Source organism: Narcine bancroftii, chromosome 6 (assembly GCF_036971445.1).
Source record: "Narcine bancroftii isolate sNarBan1 chromosome 6, sNarBan1.hap1, whole genome shotgun sequence".
Classification (NCBI taxonomy): Eukaryota; Metazoa; Chordata; class Chondrichthyes; order Torpediniformes; family Narcinidae; genus Narcine; species Narcine bancroftii.
In genome coordinates, this window is record NC_091474.1 from 214,188,887 (window position 1) to 214,206,121 (window position 17,235).

Genomic DNA, 17,235 nt, shown 5'->3' on the forward strand with positions numbered 1-17,235 from the left:
AGGTCTATAAGAAGAACATTCGTTTGGGTCTTTATTTTTTTTCAAGATTAGAGAAATCGTAGCTCTGTAAAATGATTGTGGTAGTTTACCCAATGTGATAGATTCATCAAACATCTTAATCAGCCAGGGAGAGAGAGTAGAAGAAAAAGCTTTATAAAATTCCACAGAATATCCATCGGGACCTGGTGCTTTCCCCGAGTTCAGTGAGAAAATAGTATTATTGATCTCCGAATCTGTAATGGGTTTACTTAATTCTAAGTTATCTTGAGGTAATACTTTTGGGAATTTCAAATGTTCTAAAAAATTAAACATATTACTAAGGTCTTGAGGGGATTCTGTACTATATAAGGATGTATAAAAATTTTGGAAAGATTGATTTATCTCTTCCTGGTTAAGTCCGTTCTCCATTCTGTTTGCGAATCTCCACAATTTGGCGTCTAGCTGAAATATTCTTCAGATGATTAGCCAACAGTTTACCCGATTTCTCACTATGCACATAAAAATCAGATTTAGATCTAATTAGCTGGTTTTCAATCGAAGATGTAAGTAACAAATTATATTCCATCTGCAGTTCAATTCTTTGTAAAGTTCTTCAGTAGGATCAGTCACATATTTCTTATCAATGTCTTTAATCTTCTCAACCAATAGATGAATCTTGTTTTTGATGCATTTCTTCAAAGCTACTGAGTAAGAAATAATTTGACCACGAATATAAGCCTTGAATGTATCCCACAATATTCCATAAGAAATTTCCGTAGTGTAATTTGTTGAAAAGAAAAAGTTAATTTGTTCTTTCATAAATTTAACAAAGTCTAAATCTTGCAATAATGTAACATCAAAACGCCAGTGCTTAATAGTAGAAACAGAGTCTTTGAATTTAAGAGAGAGTTGTAATGGAGAGTGATCCGAAATGGCTATAATGTCATACTTACAAGCAGTTACAAGTGGAATAAAACGTGAATCAATAAAAAAGTGATCAATTCTCGAGTATGAATGGTATACATGAGAAAAAAAGGAAAACTCTTTATCTGTCAGGTGAAGAAATCTCCAAATATCAACAGCTCCAGAGTTAGTAAGAAAAGAGTTAATATATGTAGCCGATTTATTCGGTAGGAGCTGTGAAGGTTTCGACCTATCTAGCAGGGGATTCAGACAACAGTTAGAATCCCCACCCATTATTAAATGATATTCATTTAGATTGGGTAAAATAGTAAACAAAGATCTAAAAAACTCAGGGTGATCTACATTCGGGGCATAAACATTAACCATGACAACCTTAATATTGAATAATAACCTAGTAACCAATAAAAATCTGCCGTTAGGGTCTACAGTGATGTCATGTTGAACAAATGTAATAGAGGGATCAATAAAAATAGATACACCTCGAGTCTTAGAGCATGAGTTGGCATGAAATTGTGGGCCTTTCCAAGATTTAAAAAAACGCAGATTATCCTCCTTCCTCACATGAGTCTCCTGTAAAAAAATAATCTGTGCTTTCAGTCTCTGGAATACTTTAAAGACCTTCCTCCTTTTAAACATGTTGTTTAGACCATTAGCATTCCAAGAGACAAAATTAATGTTTTGATCCATTACTTAGGTCAACCCTCCAGTATATAAAGGGTTAACCAAAGCAGGGACCCATGCGCCCGGAAGAAGAATTAAGATATAAGGAAGGACCGGAAATGACGACGTGTCAGCCATATCTGTAGTTCTAAAAGAAAAATCAAGAAAAAACAAAAGAAAATTAAACATAAGAACCCCTGAAGGAAAAACAAAACCCACCCCCCACCCACAAAGCCCCCCATCTGACCAGAGAGTGATCAGAGAAAAAAGAAGAGATAATACTAAACCTACCCCCATGTCTTCAGACGGCAGCTCCTAATATTAAGATAAGATCTACCACCTAAACTTATAAAAAGGATAACTCAAGCTAAAATCAAATACTAAATATTGAAAGAAAAATATTTAAAAAGAAATAAAAGAAAAATCGTAATTGTGTAGTACCTACTGATAAAACAAAGTCATAAAGAGTTAAATCATTTTAAAATTAGTTTATGAAGAAAGACAAAGAGAAAATGGCGAATGTAAAAAAAACCATGAAAAGTTTTAATAAACAAAAGATAAAAAATCGCCATTTTCAGTAATTCAGAAATAAAATAGTAAAGAATATAATCATATTATTAGTATAGATTAATATAAAATTAAACATACACTTATATATTTAAAAAAAAAATTTCTCACAGAGGAGAAAGAAAATATATAAAAATGTGTTAAAGATGAACAGGATAATTAGAGCTATAATGATCTATTACTTTTCGAATGGTCAGAAATCAGAATCTGACTATTAACCTGAAAAAGACAAATATCTACCGCATTTTTTATCGGTCACTCGGGCTGAGAGGTCGCGCTAGACGGGAAATTAGCCGACAGGTAGTTCCGTGCTGCAGACACGAAGTCGAATATTTGACGAGATTGGTTCTCCGGAGAAATCCTGAGCCTCGCAGGATACAGAAGCGCAGGTTTCAGTTTCTTCTCAAAACATTCGGACATCAGATCTTTAAACAGTCTTCGAGCGCGTACTACCTCCGGACTAAAATCTTCATAGGCTCTTAGACTAAAGCCACGAACAGTCACATTTCCAAGTCTTCTGGCTGTACGAATCAATCTATCCTTTGTACTCACGTAATGCATATGGACCATCACCACTCTGGGTTTGGAAGCTTCAGCATTTCGGTTCCAGATACGATGTACTCTATCAAGTAGCGGTGGATCAGCAGGGAATTCGGATGGGTATGCTTCTTTTAAAAGCTCGGCAAAAAACGTCAGGAGATCTCCTTTCTCAATGCCTTCAGGAATTCCAACCAAACGAATATTTTGTCTTCTGGAATGGTTCTCTGAATCAATGCTTTTCAGCTGGAGTGCTTCTAGTTGTTTAATTGTTTTGGAAAGTTTCTGTTTGACCTCAGTCAGTCTAATCTCTTTTTGTTGAACTTCAGTTTGAAGAGCTGCAATTAAGGTATGTTGTTTTTTGGTTTCAGCTTCTGAGGCAATTAAAGATGTACGAAGTTCAGCTAGGTCTTTTTTGCGACAAACATCTTTGAATTCATCACGAAAGAATTTTAAAAAGTCAGTGAAGGTCATCTCACTTAGTTTAATGTCTGGTTGTTTCTTCTCTCGGCCGTTACCTTCTTCTGCCCGGGTTTTAGCTCGTGTAGCTTTTCCTTCAGTCATTTCTTTAAAATTTTCAGACAAGTATAATTAGAGAAATAATAAAGATCTTTCTGACTTCTGTGAAGTTAGTTCAAAGGTGGATACAGGTTAAAAATAGTATATTTTATGGAGCAAAAACCAAAACGTGTTCACTCCATGAGGGCCACCTGGAGACTCCGGCTTTTTCCATTGAGGTTAGGGTGAGATAAAGACGAGAGGACATTGGTTAAGGTTGAAAGTGGAAATGTTTAAAGGGAACATTAGAGGGAACTTCTTCACGGAGAGAGTGGTTTGAGTACAGAATGAGCTGCCAACTGAATTGGTAAATTCCGGTTCAGTTTTGACACTTAAGAAAAATGTGAACAGATACATGGACAGGAAGGGTGTGGAGGGACGTAGTCTAGATGCAGGTCAGTGGGACAAGACAGAAAAATATTGGCACAGACTAGAAGGGCCAAAAACCACAATAACAGGCTCTATGGATCCATGATTCTAATAGGACCTGCCCCAACCACCTCACTCAACTCCTCTGGGGGTGGGGGGGGGAATGCTACCTCTCATATTCCTATTAAATCATTGAATAAATCAACATGGAGAGCAGCAGTAATCTTCAAGGATCCACTCTGCCTAAGACGTGCTCTTTTCTTGCTGATGCCATCAGGAAAGAGATATAGGTGGCACAAGACTTGTATCACCAGATTCAGAAAGAGTTGCCTCCTAAACAACAAACTCAGAGGATCAATTGAGGACTCTTACATTGTACATTATTTATTACTGAATATTTGTTTTTTTTACTCTGCATTGCACAGTCAATTTGTTTACATTTCTTTTTTTGTTTGCATTTCTCATTTTTGTATACTCTTTTCTTGAATACAGTTTTTTCCATTAGCAATGATTAGAAATTCAGCCTAACCCACAGGAAAAATCATTTCAGGGTTGTATGTGATCTCATGTCTGTTCTCTGACAATAAATCTGAACATTGAACTTTTAAATCTCTCCTCCCTCACCCTAAAGCTATGTCCTCTGCTTACCGAGTTCCCATTTTCTGAGCAAGAGTCTCTGCATTCACCTATCTATTTTTCTCATGACTTTGTACAATTCTGTGATATCACCCCCTAATTCTCCTGCAGTCCAAGGCTTTACCTGCTCAATCCCCATAGTTCTGATGCTCCACCACCACCCCCCCCCCCCCCCGGGTGTCCTGGCAACACACTCACTCTCTGCCCCCTATTCAACTTAACAAAGTCTTTCCTGCAGAATGGTGATCAAACTGAACCCCATACTCAAGTTCAAGTTTATCGTCACCTCATTCTACATATCTTTCTTTGGCTTGGCTTCGCGGACGAAGATTTATGGAGGGGGTAAAAAAGTCCACGTCAGCTGCAGGCTCGTTTGTGGCTGACCAGTCCGATGCGGGACAGGCAGACACGATTGCAGCGGTTGCAAGGGAAAATTGGTTGGTTGGGGTTGGGTGTTGGGTTTTTCCTCCTTTGCCTTTTGTCAGTGAGGTGGGCTCTGCGGTCTTCTTCAAAGGAGGCTGCTGCCCGCCAAACTGTGAGGCGCCAAGATGCACGGTTTGAGGCGTTATCAGCCCACTGGCGGTGGTCAATGTGGCAGGCACCAAGAGATTTCTTTAGGCAGTCCTTGTACCTTTTCTTTGGTGCACCTCTGTCACTACATATACAAATAGACAAAACAGTGCTTGTCTGGACCATGGTGCACATACTTTCACACACAATGACCAGGACTCCTCCAATATGTTGTACAACTGCAACATGACCTCTCAACATCTACACTCAATATTCAGACTGAAGGCCTTTTTTGACTATTCTATCTACCCATTACTCCACTTTCAAGGGACCATGTCCCCCTGCTCTACAATATTCTTCCACAGCGCACCCAGACTTCTCAGGAAGTATAGACGTTGGTGTGCCTTCTTCACATTTGCCTTGATGTGTTGGCTCCAGGAGTGGACCTTGAATATCTAATCCTCTCCTCTGTTCTGCCAGTGTGGACAGGTGCATGATCCCTCAGGCACCACACCCCCGTTCAGAAAATGAACGGTCTTGGTGATGTTGAGAGAAAGATCGTTTCGGTACCATCTTGACCTCTGTCCTACATATCTGCCTTAAAACTTGTACTTCACACATTAAACCAGTGGTCTTTGATACCCCCACTATAAGAAAAACAAGCTTTTGGCTATCTACACCATCTAAGCTTCTCCTAATGTTTTGAACTTCTAACAGGGTGCTTCTCAACCATCTTAGCCTATTAATTCTCTCTCCATAACTAAATCCCATCATCAGGAATCTCCTCTGTACTCACTCAAGCCATGTTGTATTGTACCTGCACTCCTATATTGATCCCTCAAATCTAGTCCAAGTTCCTCCCTTTTCTCAGGCAAAAATCAATTAATTGGATGAAGCATTTATAAGTAAGCTCATGGATAATGTAATATTTCATATTCTGAGTATTTAAAATACAATATAATGTTACAATTTAGAACTTAATGCTGTTTTTAAGGGGAAATGGGGAAAACTTATTCATCTGATACAGCTTTTACTATTATGTACCTATATGTTCTCAGATGCTATTACAGATCAAATGTGAGGCAATTTTACACCACTTGAGTTTATTTTCCCAGAACAAACCAATTTAATCAGAAATCCTGTTTGGTTCCATATCTATAACATATCTTATTTTACCACAAGACTAGCACATTTGCTTTCAAGGTCATATTGACATGACGCTATGATTGAACATTGAAGCACCAATTTCATTGGCATTTGGATGCAGTTTGGTGCATTGTAATGTAAGCCTGTTTACACTGCAGTGATGGAAGTACAATGTAGAAGCTATTAAGCTCAATCTATTGAAAACTGCATCGAAAATAACTAGCGTTGATTGAAGACAATCATCGAAAGGCACCAGAAGAAATGGATGTTGAAACTGTTGTTGCTGATCGTGTCTTAAAGGAGCTGACAATATTTCTGAAGTTGATGAATATCCTCTCGCCTTTCCTCGGGAGAATACTGTACATAGGAATAGTGCAGACAACTGGCACTGAGGTGGAAGATCAGACAATCTGGTTGATTTGTCCATTAGGAGTAAAATTTCTAAGCTGATAGGATGTAGGTTAAACCATTGGTTATCAGAAATGTGACTGACAACAAAATAATCTTTTAGGTTTAAAGACTTTAGAAGTATAAAATTCTTCTAATATTCATCTTGAGGCTTTATTTGAAAAAGGATATTTGAAGCTCGATTTATTTTTTGACAGGCTGGCTTGTCAAAAGATAATTATATGCAACCAATCGGGGGAAAATACGAAGTTAGTGAACATTCTAAGACACTTATTTATTTTTGTTATCTATTTTTTTTTTCCTGGCATAGTATTCTCTGGATTTTGGAGAGTGAGAGAAGATCTCATTGAAATACATAAAATTCTAACAAGACTTCACAGGCCACAGTTTCATAATAGCAGGTTGGATGTAAGGAATTTCTTCTCTCACCTCTTCCCTTCCCACCATCCATGGACCTCAAGCATTTTTCAAGGCAATTCTCTTGCACTTTTCTAATCTAGTCCATGCATTTGTTGTTCATAATGATCTGGATGCTGAGGTAATCAAACATTTTTAGACTAGACATGTTCAATCCAGTGGAATGACACCATTCCCTCCATTTTAATTCTCTGTCTCATTCCCACTCCGATCTCTCTGTCAATGTCCTTCTTCACTGTAATAACAAGACCATAACACCTCACTTCTATCAGGACACACAGCAGCCTTCTGCACATCATTACAAATTCTCCACCTTCAGCTAATATAATTTGGGTTTTACTGCATCTGCAACTTGTTTGATTTTCATGAGAAGAAATGTATTCACTCAGTGTCTGGTGCATCTTACGAATTCTGTATCACAGTGGGCTGTGGAAGCTCAGTCATCATGTGCATTCAAGAAATACATCAATGTATTTTTGGAAATTAAGGAAATAAATGTAAATAGAGATAGAAAATGTCGCAGAGTTGTAAGATCAGCTATGATCTCAAAACAGATTTGAGAAGCTCAGTGACCAACTCCTGATCCAATGAATTTTGCTATTATTCTTATTTTTGCTTTTAGACTCCCATGTGGCTTTTAACTCTTTTTGTTTCTCCTCTTCCATTTGAGCACCAGAAATGTTAACAACTTCCTTTGAGCATTAGAATATCAAGCCCGTGAAACATAGCGTGGAGTCGAGAGAGGGACCAAGCCTTTGGAAATATCAATCCTAGGCTGATCTTGACCTACAGAAAACAATTAAAGACAATAGTGGGCCAATTGGCACCTGAGGTCTGCACTTAATCACATAAAACAAAGAAATAACAAAAAAACAAAAAGTCGTATTGTCTACTTCCACATTTTTAAATCTTATTGTGCTCATAATTGTTGTTTTACGAGATGGAGGTTTGTGGTCGGAATTCTCCGACATATTTTCAGTATGGTTCCCAAATTTGTTCAAATAATGTACACTTTTTTTTTAGATTGTATATATTTTTTTCTAATGGAACACACTTGTTTATTTCTGTACCACTGTTGTATTTTAAGGCTTATTTCCAATTTCCAGGTTGTCATAATATTTTTTTTTGCTACTGCTAGTGCAATCATAATAAATCTTTTTTGGGCTCTGTCTAATTTTAGTCCTAATTATTTTGTCTCTTACTATTTAACAGAAATTTTTTTGATCTTTTGCTATTATTTTTGTGCTTTTGTTTAATATTTGCTTTAGATCTTCCCAGAAAGTTTTTACTTTTGAACATATACACATTGCATGTAATGTTGATCCAGTCTCTTGTTTACAATGAAGGCATCCCTCTGATCCTGTTGGGTACCACTCTTTAAATTTTTGAGGAGTAATATATAATCTATGTAGCCAGTTATATTGTATCGTACATAATCTAGTCTTTATCGTGTTCCGCATTGTTCCTATATTTAACTTTTCCCATGTTTTGTTCTTTATGTTTAAATCTTTTTCCCAACTTTGTTTCAGTTTATACTTTGCTTCATCCTCTTCCTTATATTGCAATTTGATGTAGATGTTCGTAATAATTTTAAAAATTATCATTGTGTCTGTGATTAAATATTCATAGTTGCTACTTTCTGGTCATCTCAAGCTATTTCTCAGTTTGTATAGGTTTTCAATTGGCAATATGTAAACATTGTACCCTGTGTTATTCCATATTTATCTTTTAATTGCTCAAATGTTAATAAATTATTTCCCAAAAAGCAATCTTCTATTTTCTTGATTCTTTTTCTATCCCATTCCTTGAAATATAAATTATCTATTGTAAAGGGGATTAATGGGTTTTGTGTCAATTACATTTTTGGTATTTGATAATTTATTTTTTTCTTCCAGGTGTATACTTTTCCATAATTTAAGTATGTGATGTAGTACTGGTGAATTGTCATATTGCACCAATTTTTCATCCCATTTATAAAGTATATATTCTGGGATATTTTCTCCCAATTTGTCTAATCCTATCTTAGTCCAGTCTTTCTGATAAATAACTTAACTGTGCTGCTCTGTAGTAATTTTTGAAGTTTGGTAGCTGTAAACCCCCCCCCCCCTTGTTTGTAATTCCATTTTAATTTTTCTAGCACTATTCTTGATTTCTTACCTTTCCATAAAAATTTCCTTATTATTTTCTTCAGTTTTGCAAAATATTTTTCTGTCAGGGGAACTGGAATAGATATTGCATTTGTGGGAACACATTCATCTTAATACAGTTTACTCTTCCTTTTAAAGTTAACGGTAGTTATTTCCAATTCTCTAAATCTTTCTGTATTTTTTAAATTAATGGTTCATAGCTTAATTTGTATAAATGTTTTTGGTTGTTATCTATTTTGATACCAAGGTAACGTATTGCCTGTGATTGCTATTTAAAAGGAGTTTCTTTTTTAAATTCTGAATAATCAACTTTGTTCATTGGCATCTCTTTGCTTTTATTGGTGTTAATCTTGTACCCTGATACTCTCCATATTCTTCCAGTTTCATGAGGTTTTATTGACTTACCTGATTCTGTTAAATATACTATGATGTCATCTGCAAATAGGCTGATTTTATATATTTTTTTAATTTTTATTCCTTTTATCATAGTTTCCTTCCTTATCAACTCTGCCAGTGGTTCAATAACCAAAGTGAACTGTGAAGGGGATAATGGGCATCCCTGTCTTGTTGACCTGCTTAATTTAAAGTGATCTGGTACATATCCATTTATTACTACCTTTGCTAATGGTCCATTATATAATGCTCTAATCCAGTTAATAAACAGTATTTCCAGTAGTTTAAATTTCTGTAACACTAAACAAATAATTCCATTCTACTCTGTCGAAGGCTTTCTCTGGATCTAACACAACAGCTACCGTTAGCATTTTATTTATTTGTGCTGCATGAATTAAATTGATACATTTACAAACATTATCAGCTGCCCATCTTTTTTTAAACAAATCCAGTTTGGTCTTGCCTTACTAGTTTCAATGCACAGTCATTCAGTCTGTTTGCTACAAACTTTGCTATTACTTTATAATCTGTATTCAATAATGATATTGGTCGGTGTGATGGTGGCAATAGCGGGTCCCTCCTCTTTCAGAATTACTGTAATTATTGTTTTACATGATTCTGGTAAGTTTTGGGTCTCTTCTACTTGATTTATTACTTCTAGGAGGGGAGGGATTGATAGATTCTTAAACACTATAAAACTCTATAGGGAATCAATCTTTACCTGGTGTTTTATTGTTTGGTAGTTTTATTAATATATCTTCAGTCTTAAAAGGTTCTGTCAATTTATTTTGTTCTTCTATTTGTAGATGTGGTAGTTCAATATTAGATAAAAATTCATCAATTTTGTCATTTTTTTCCTATATTTTCAGTTTGGTATAATTGTTTATAGAATCTTTTGAAATTTTCATTGATCTGTTTATCATCTTGTCACTAGAATGGTTCTTTTAGCTTGTTCTAAGTTTCCAGGCCAATATTTTGTGTTTTCTCTCCCAGTTCATAATATTTTTGATTTGTTTTCATTATATTTTTCTCTACTTTATATGTTTGTAATGTTTCATATTTTAATCTTTTCTCTGCCAGTTCTTTTGTTTCCTCTATCTTTTTGCTAATTCCTTTTCTATGATTGTTAACTCTTTTTACAACTGTTCTATTTCCCGGTTATACTCCTTTTTAATTTTAGTCGTATAGCTAATTATTTGTCCTCTAATAAACGGCTTCATTGCATCCCATAAAATGAATTTATTTTTTACTGATTCCATATTTATCTCTAAGTATATTTTAATTTGCTGTTCAATATATTCTTTGAAATCTTGTCTTTTCAACAGTGTAGGGTTTAGTCTCCATCTATATGTCTTTGGTGGAGCATCCTCTAAATAAATTGTTAATAACAGGGGAGAGTGATCAGATAATTTACTTTATATTCTGTTTTTTAAAAACTCTCCCCTGGATCTGTGCTGACAACAAAAACATGTCTATTCTTGAGTAGGTCTTGTGTCTATTTGAGTAGTGTGAATATTCTCTTTTTGGTGTTGATTCCTCCATATATTGATTAGTTTCATATTCGGCATTGCTTTTAGATTAAATGTACTTACTTTATTCTGATTGTTAATTGTCTTCCCAGTTTTGTCTATCATTGGGTCCAGGTTGAAGTTGAAATCTCCTCCGAGCAAGATACATCCCTGTGTATCCGCCATCTTTAGGAAGATGTTTTGCATAAATTCCTGATCTTCTTTGTTAGGTGCATAGATATTTAGTAAATTCCAAAATTCTGAATAGATTTGGCACTTTGTCATTACATATCTGCCTGCTGGATCTGTTATTATTTTGTTTATATTGATTGGTAAATTTTTGTTGACTAATATAGCTACTCCCCTGGATTTTTAATTGTATGATAATGCTACCACATTCTCTACCCAGTCCCTTTTCAATTTACTATGTTTTATCTCGGTTAAGTGTGTTTCTTGCACAAAAGCAATGTTAATTTTCTGTATTTTTTTAGTAATGTCAGTAAACTCTTACTTTTAATTTGGTTATGTATTCCATTAATATTTACGGTCATGAAATTTAATGTATTCATCTTGTACATCCTTTTTCAATTCTCTCTCATCTCCTCAACTCTTCTATCTCTTGTTTCCAATATTTTTAAAAAAATATATTTTTGCACATCTCAATACATGATGACACGATTAAAAACCAAATTACCCTAGAAACCCCTACTAAAATTAACACAAAATATTCCTACCCAAAATAATGATAATTCCCCCCTGTATTGGGTTGTCTTTGACTCATTGCCAGACAACCACAAATCCCTTATCTATTTGGGTTGCGGTAATAACCGCAAGCGTCAAGATTTTGCAGTAGCAGTTCTTTTTCCCTCCCCAAAGAAACACTAAATATTTTCCAAAAATGTAACAAAGCTCTTTTCCCCCCCTTTTTATTTTTTCTCCTTATCTTTTTCAAACTTAAACTTTATATTTACATTATTATCTTTATAACTTATTTCTATACATTGTTTTGATATACCTTTTTTAAGTACTTCTCATTTCATTGTCTGTTCAGCAATTGTTGTGCAGTGTTGGGCATCTTTCAGGTCTGAGAACAGTCTATTTCTTTCCCCAGGAATGAATACTTTTTATACTGCTGGATGTCAGTGTAAAATTATAGCGCTTCTTCCACAATGTCTGTTTTGTCAAGTTAAACTCTTTGCGTTTCAGAGCTTGAAGCTCTTGTTATGAGCAGTTGCATTTCTTTTTGTCCTTTATGTTCCAGTAGTTGTTTTTTACCTTATCCTTTGCCTGCTCTAATATTTTTTTCTCTTGTGTGTCTTAGTAACTATTATTATGGAACGTGGTTTTTGGTTTGAATAAGGCTTTGGTGCCAATGTTCTATGTGTTCTTTTAATTTATATTTTGTCTTGTAGTTCTTCTGCTTTCAAGACTTGTGGAATCCATCTCTTTATGAATCCCTTCTTCGCCTTCTTGTACACCTACTATTTTTATATTGTTTCGTTTGCTATAATTCTCTAACATGTCAATTTTTTTGAATTAACTGATCTTGTATCTCTAATTTCTTTGTCCATCTTTCAGCTTTTCTTTTAGTTCATTCATTTCTAATTCCACAGCTGTCTGACTTTCTTCCACTTCATCTGTTCTTTTTCCTATATCTGCTAAGGCCAGCTCTAGTTTTTGCATTCTATCTTCTGCTTTTTCCATTTTTATTTTTATTGTGTTAAATTCTGTTGTTAAAATGTCTTTTGATCTCTTCATTTTTTCATCGAAATATTCTCTATTGTTTCTTTTTTGCATTCCTCTTTGCCATGCAAGTCTTTATCTTTTTTCTTCTCTCTCTAACTCCTTCTCTTCTGTTCACCTCTTCGTGCCATGATGTCATCTGCCTGACTCTGTCAATTCAAATTTGTCCTGTTGCTGGGCCCCCCTCCCATCAGTGTGTTTTTTATTATGAGCAGTTGCATTTCTTTTTGTGGCTCAGTGAGCCATTTTTGTAGGTCGATTCGAGGAGGGCCGTTGCCCAGCTGGGGATCTAATGGCTTTGGGGATCGGACATTCTATTTTAAGGTGAGGCCTACCTTTCTGCTGTTTTCCTTTCTTCTTCTTTATCTGTCTCTCTGGTCTTTTCCTTTTGTAGTGCCATCTCTTGGGTTTTCTTGAGGCTTCTTCAGGTGCATTCTCCACCAAGATTGCGCCTGCAGAAGCAGAAGCTGCCCTTTGAATTGCTGTTCAGGTGACAGTGCTAAAAGTGCAGCACTGGCCACCTGAAGGGACAGCTGCACTGGATGCGTCTCTGAGCACACTCCAGCTCCTGTCCCTTCGGGCTATCAGGTTTGGGATGGCTGGCTGTCAGAGGTGGGACAGCTGGCGCAGGCTATCAGTGCAGGATATCCCAGGCAGGACATCCCCACACTGATACCACTGCCTCGCTCTCCCGACAGCCCAATATGGATCTGGAAGTTGACGGCATTCTACTTCCAGCTGGCTTGTCAGTTCATAAGTACAAGTTATTTGTAAATCGGATGTTTTTAACCTGGGGACTGCCAGTATAATGCTCAACATCTAACATTGCTTCAAAGTTTCCTCTCCCACTTCATGAAGTTCATCCTTTCTTGAAACTCACCATTCCCAGAGAAATAAAATTAAGAATGTTGTTCAGATCAAACTATTTCTGAATTGAGCTAACTGCTGTAATGTTTTATGCAGTCATTGATATAGTTATATTTGAGGATAGACATTTCCATTGTAGAAAATAATGGACACAACAGATAATGTTGTTCAGTTTTCCATATGATTTTTTAAATAACCTGCACAATTTTTTTTTTAAAAAAGGTAGAAACTTTTCTGTGATAATATAGCTGAATAGATCAGTTTGGGGGTCACTTTCTATACAGATAGCAGTACACAATATCAGTGCAGAGTCTTGTCTGGCTAAACAAGGCATCCTTATTATAAGCCATTCATAAAATATAATCTGCAGCTTTTTGCAGAAATTTTCTCCATCTACATTAGAAATAGGTGTGAGGTCACAGAGTATTGAATAAGCATATTACAGTTTAGTTTTCTTTTTATATTTACTATTCAGTTTCTGGATATGTTATTAATAAAAATGTATCAACATTCAACTCAATATAGTTCTTTTAAGATTTCTGAACTTTGTATAGTCACATCACCATTGAACACTACAGCAAATAAATGGGATATTCAGCCCTCCAGTCTCTGCATAACTGCCTAGACCCATTGAGCTTCACCTGTCCATAGCCCTCCATAACCACCCCTCACTCCCCATCAATATTCCTATCAAATTTTTCTAAAATGTCAAAGTTGAACCCGCATTCATCACTTCAGCTGGCAGCTCATTCCATGCTCTCAGCACTCCCTGTAAACATTTCACCTTTAAGCCTTCACCCATGTCCTCTAGTTCCCAAACCTTAGTGAAACGAGTCTCACTGCATTTACTCTTTTGATACCCCTCCTCCTCAAGAATGTATTACATGTGCAATTTAAAAAGATGAATGCATTTAGAATTGTATCAAATTCATCACACAAAATTTAACAAAGTCATGAGTTATGCATAGCAGTGGTACAACTTATATAAACCATTTTTACTAGAATTTGCTTGTCAGGTTTGTCTTTCGTTAACAGCAGAATGGCTTTCTCTTTGCAGATTTTTTTTTCGAAGGGTTATCCGCTGAAAGCATGAATATCTTCATTGCTAATTCCTAATTCTTTGCAGAAGCTGTAGAAGAAATAAAAGGTAAATGAGAAGTTGAGGATTTTGATGCTTGCACAAAATCTTATGATATTTTGTTTATTGTAAATAAATTTGTTCATTGGCAGTCTTTCCAGACAGAAATTTATCCTACACTGTAGACTTTTCATATCCTAAGTACATGTGCTGACAGCTATTCAGTAAGTTCATTTTTCAGACTTTAATTTATCAGATCTTGTGGTGGAATCAAGAAAAAAGAATGGAATAGGATGACCAAAGAAATTTGAGATTTCATTTTCAAGAAGGTTACATTTCCCAATAAATGTTAGAAATGCTTACAGCACAGTAACTGGCCCTTCCAGCCCATGAGCCATGTCCCCAAATAAGGTTCCTATAATTGAGGATGGGAAGAAACCGGAGTGCCCAGAGGAAACTTCTGCAGACCCGAGAGAATGTACAAACTCCTTCCAGACAGCATCAGATCTGAACCCCGGTAGGTGGTGCTGTAATAAGGTTGTGCCCAACTGCTCTGCTAACCACGTCACTGAAACATGGTATAGGAATTCATAAGATGGTGTACCGGGCGGAATGACAGGTTGAATCGCCACCCCATCACTTGATACAAGATGGAGCGGGGCCCCTTCCCTTCTCAGAAGCCCGTGGTTTGCGACACACATTGCCAGGGAGACGTCACCACTTGCTGGTTGTACGTCGCTGGGCAGGCAGTGAGACTGCAGTGCGCTGATGTCACTCCCTTAGATCAGCACTCCCCAGAGAGGAAGTGGGACGTCCCCTTAAAGCAGTCCAAGAGATTCAAATAACCAGTTACTGGTTCATCCTCGTGTTGAGTGGATGTGCTTCATTTCAGTAGCACCGCCTTTGGCAGCTGTTACAATGGTTTTAACTGTCTCTAATTGCACAGGAATTGCTCAGCAAAAGGTGTAAGGCGCTCCTTCCACCCAATAGCCTACAGGTCACACTTGGGCAAGGTGTGTTACCTGTTTAGCCTCCCAATTAGGATTATGGTTATGGATTGCAGATGGTGGATGGTTTTACGAGCAGATTCTACACATTGGAATTTATGATTGTAAAACTGAAAATGCTGGGCAGGTGAATCTGCTGATCAATGGCCAGGGTTACCCATCCAGGATGGACACTGCAACTGAAGAAGGCAAAAGGAAACCACTTAAGTATTTTTCCCTTGTATAATCATGAACTCAGCATTGACTACTGTCTCAGCTCAAAGATGGAGTCTTCACTGAAGGAGAACAGGGGAGGCAAAAACTACAATTCGGAACATCAGATCATGACAGATAGAGAGACATGATCACCCATGCTGAATGCCAAGGCACCCAAATAAAAGAGTTGCACAGGGCTGCCTATTTACTCATCAGAAAAATAGATTGTGCTTTTATGTCAGTATTAGCCAGAACTGTATTGGTTGGTTATCTATGTTCAATCCTGACCACTAATGCTCTCTGAATGGATATTCCATTTTCTCCTTGTGCCTGTATAGACTTGAAAAGTCAAATGGGCTTTTCTTTTCACCTGTTACATCATTTATTCATTGTATCAATAGATTTAAAAAAAAATGCAGCATATCACTCCAATCCAATAGTTGCCCAAAATGCTTGAATTATTATGCACTTATTGGCTAATAAATAGACCTATTTACAGATGCTGTCTATCTAGAAGTCATGCAAATATAGTTTTGCTCATGTTTGGAAATATTTACACTAATTTCTTATTAAAGTCCTGCACATTAAGAAATTGGAGCAGGCATTTTTTTTGCATTTCAGCCTAATGGAGTGTACTTTCTTCCTTGTATTTTGAACATGCAATAACATTATTAATAATTAATAAATATGCCTATTTCAAACAGCAATAATTATTCAGTGTAGAAACACATTCTTTAGCCTGCCATATCTATGCCAACCATCAAGCACCCATCCACACTTCACTTTGAGTTAAACAAGAAAAGCTGCCACTTATCTTTCCTGGCTACTTGACTTTGCTGCACTTGAGCCCATCCATGTTTTTTCCATTTACCACCATCGGGTCCATAAGCTTCTGTACCTTGGATATTCATGTACTCATCTAGGTACTTAAATGCTCATAGTCTCTACCTCCACTATAGATTCAGGCTAACTGGATCAAAGGTTCATGAACTTGTGACTTGGATGATAAAGTAGGTGGACAGGCTAATAAGATGCAGATGACACAAAGATTGGTGGGCTGGGGACAGTGCAATCAAAAAGTACAACAGGATATATAGAATGGTTACAGAGAATTGGCATATGTAGTTCAATCTGGACATGCATGAGGCATTACAACTTGTAAGGGGGACTAGTAGAGTTTGTGGCAGGACTCTTGAAAAGCATTTTGATGTGAAGATGGATCTAGGGGTTTTGATCCATAGCTCCTTGAGAGAGACCACACAAATAGATAGGGTGGTAAAGGAGTACATGGCATGTTTGCCTATATGGGGCATTGAGTATAAGAGCATGGAAGTCACATTGCAGCTAATACAACTGACTTTAGTTAGGCTGCACTTGGAGTATTGTGCACAATTCTGGTCCCTTCCTTAGGAGAAGGGTGTAGAACCTCTGGAAAGAGGATGGATTAGATTTACTAATATGCTGGATTAAATGATACGAGCTTTGGAAATAGGTTGGACAAATTTGGGTTGTTTTCTTTGGCATGTCAGATGCTGAGGGGAGATCTGACAGAAGTTTATAAAATTATCAGTGGCACAAATCGGGAA

At 36.5% G+C, this 17,235-nt stretch overlaps 1 protein-coding gene across 3 annotated transcripts in view; it reads right to left on the reverse strand.

Annotated features, from left to right (window-relative positions):
• Nucleotides 1-13,814: 13,814 nt before the first annotated feature.
• Nucleotides 13,815-17,235, reverse strand: part of cyb5r4 (cytochrome b5 reductase 4) — a 121,912-nt gene continuing 118,491 nt past the window's right edge. For all 3 annotated transcript variants that reach the window (XM_069887451.1, XM_069887452.1, XM_069887453.1), the window contains exon 16: nt 13,815-14,498. In XM_069887451.1, coding sequence (XP_069743552.1) covers nt 14,444-14,498 — 55 coding nt within the window. In that variant the 3' untranslated portion in view covers nt 13,815-14,443. The remainder of the gene's footprint in view (nt 14,499-17,235) is intronic.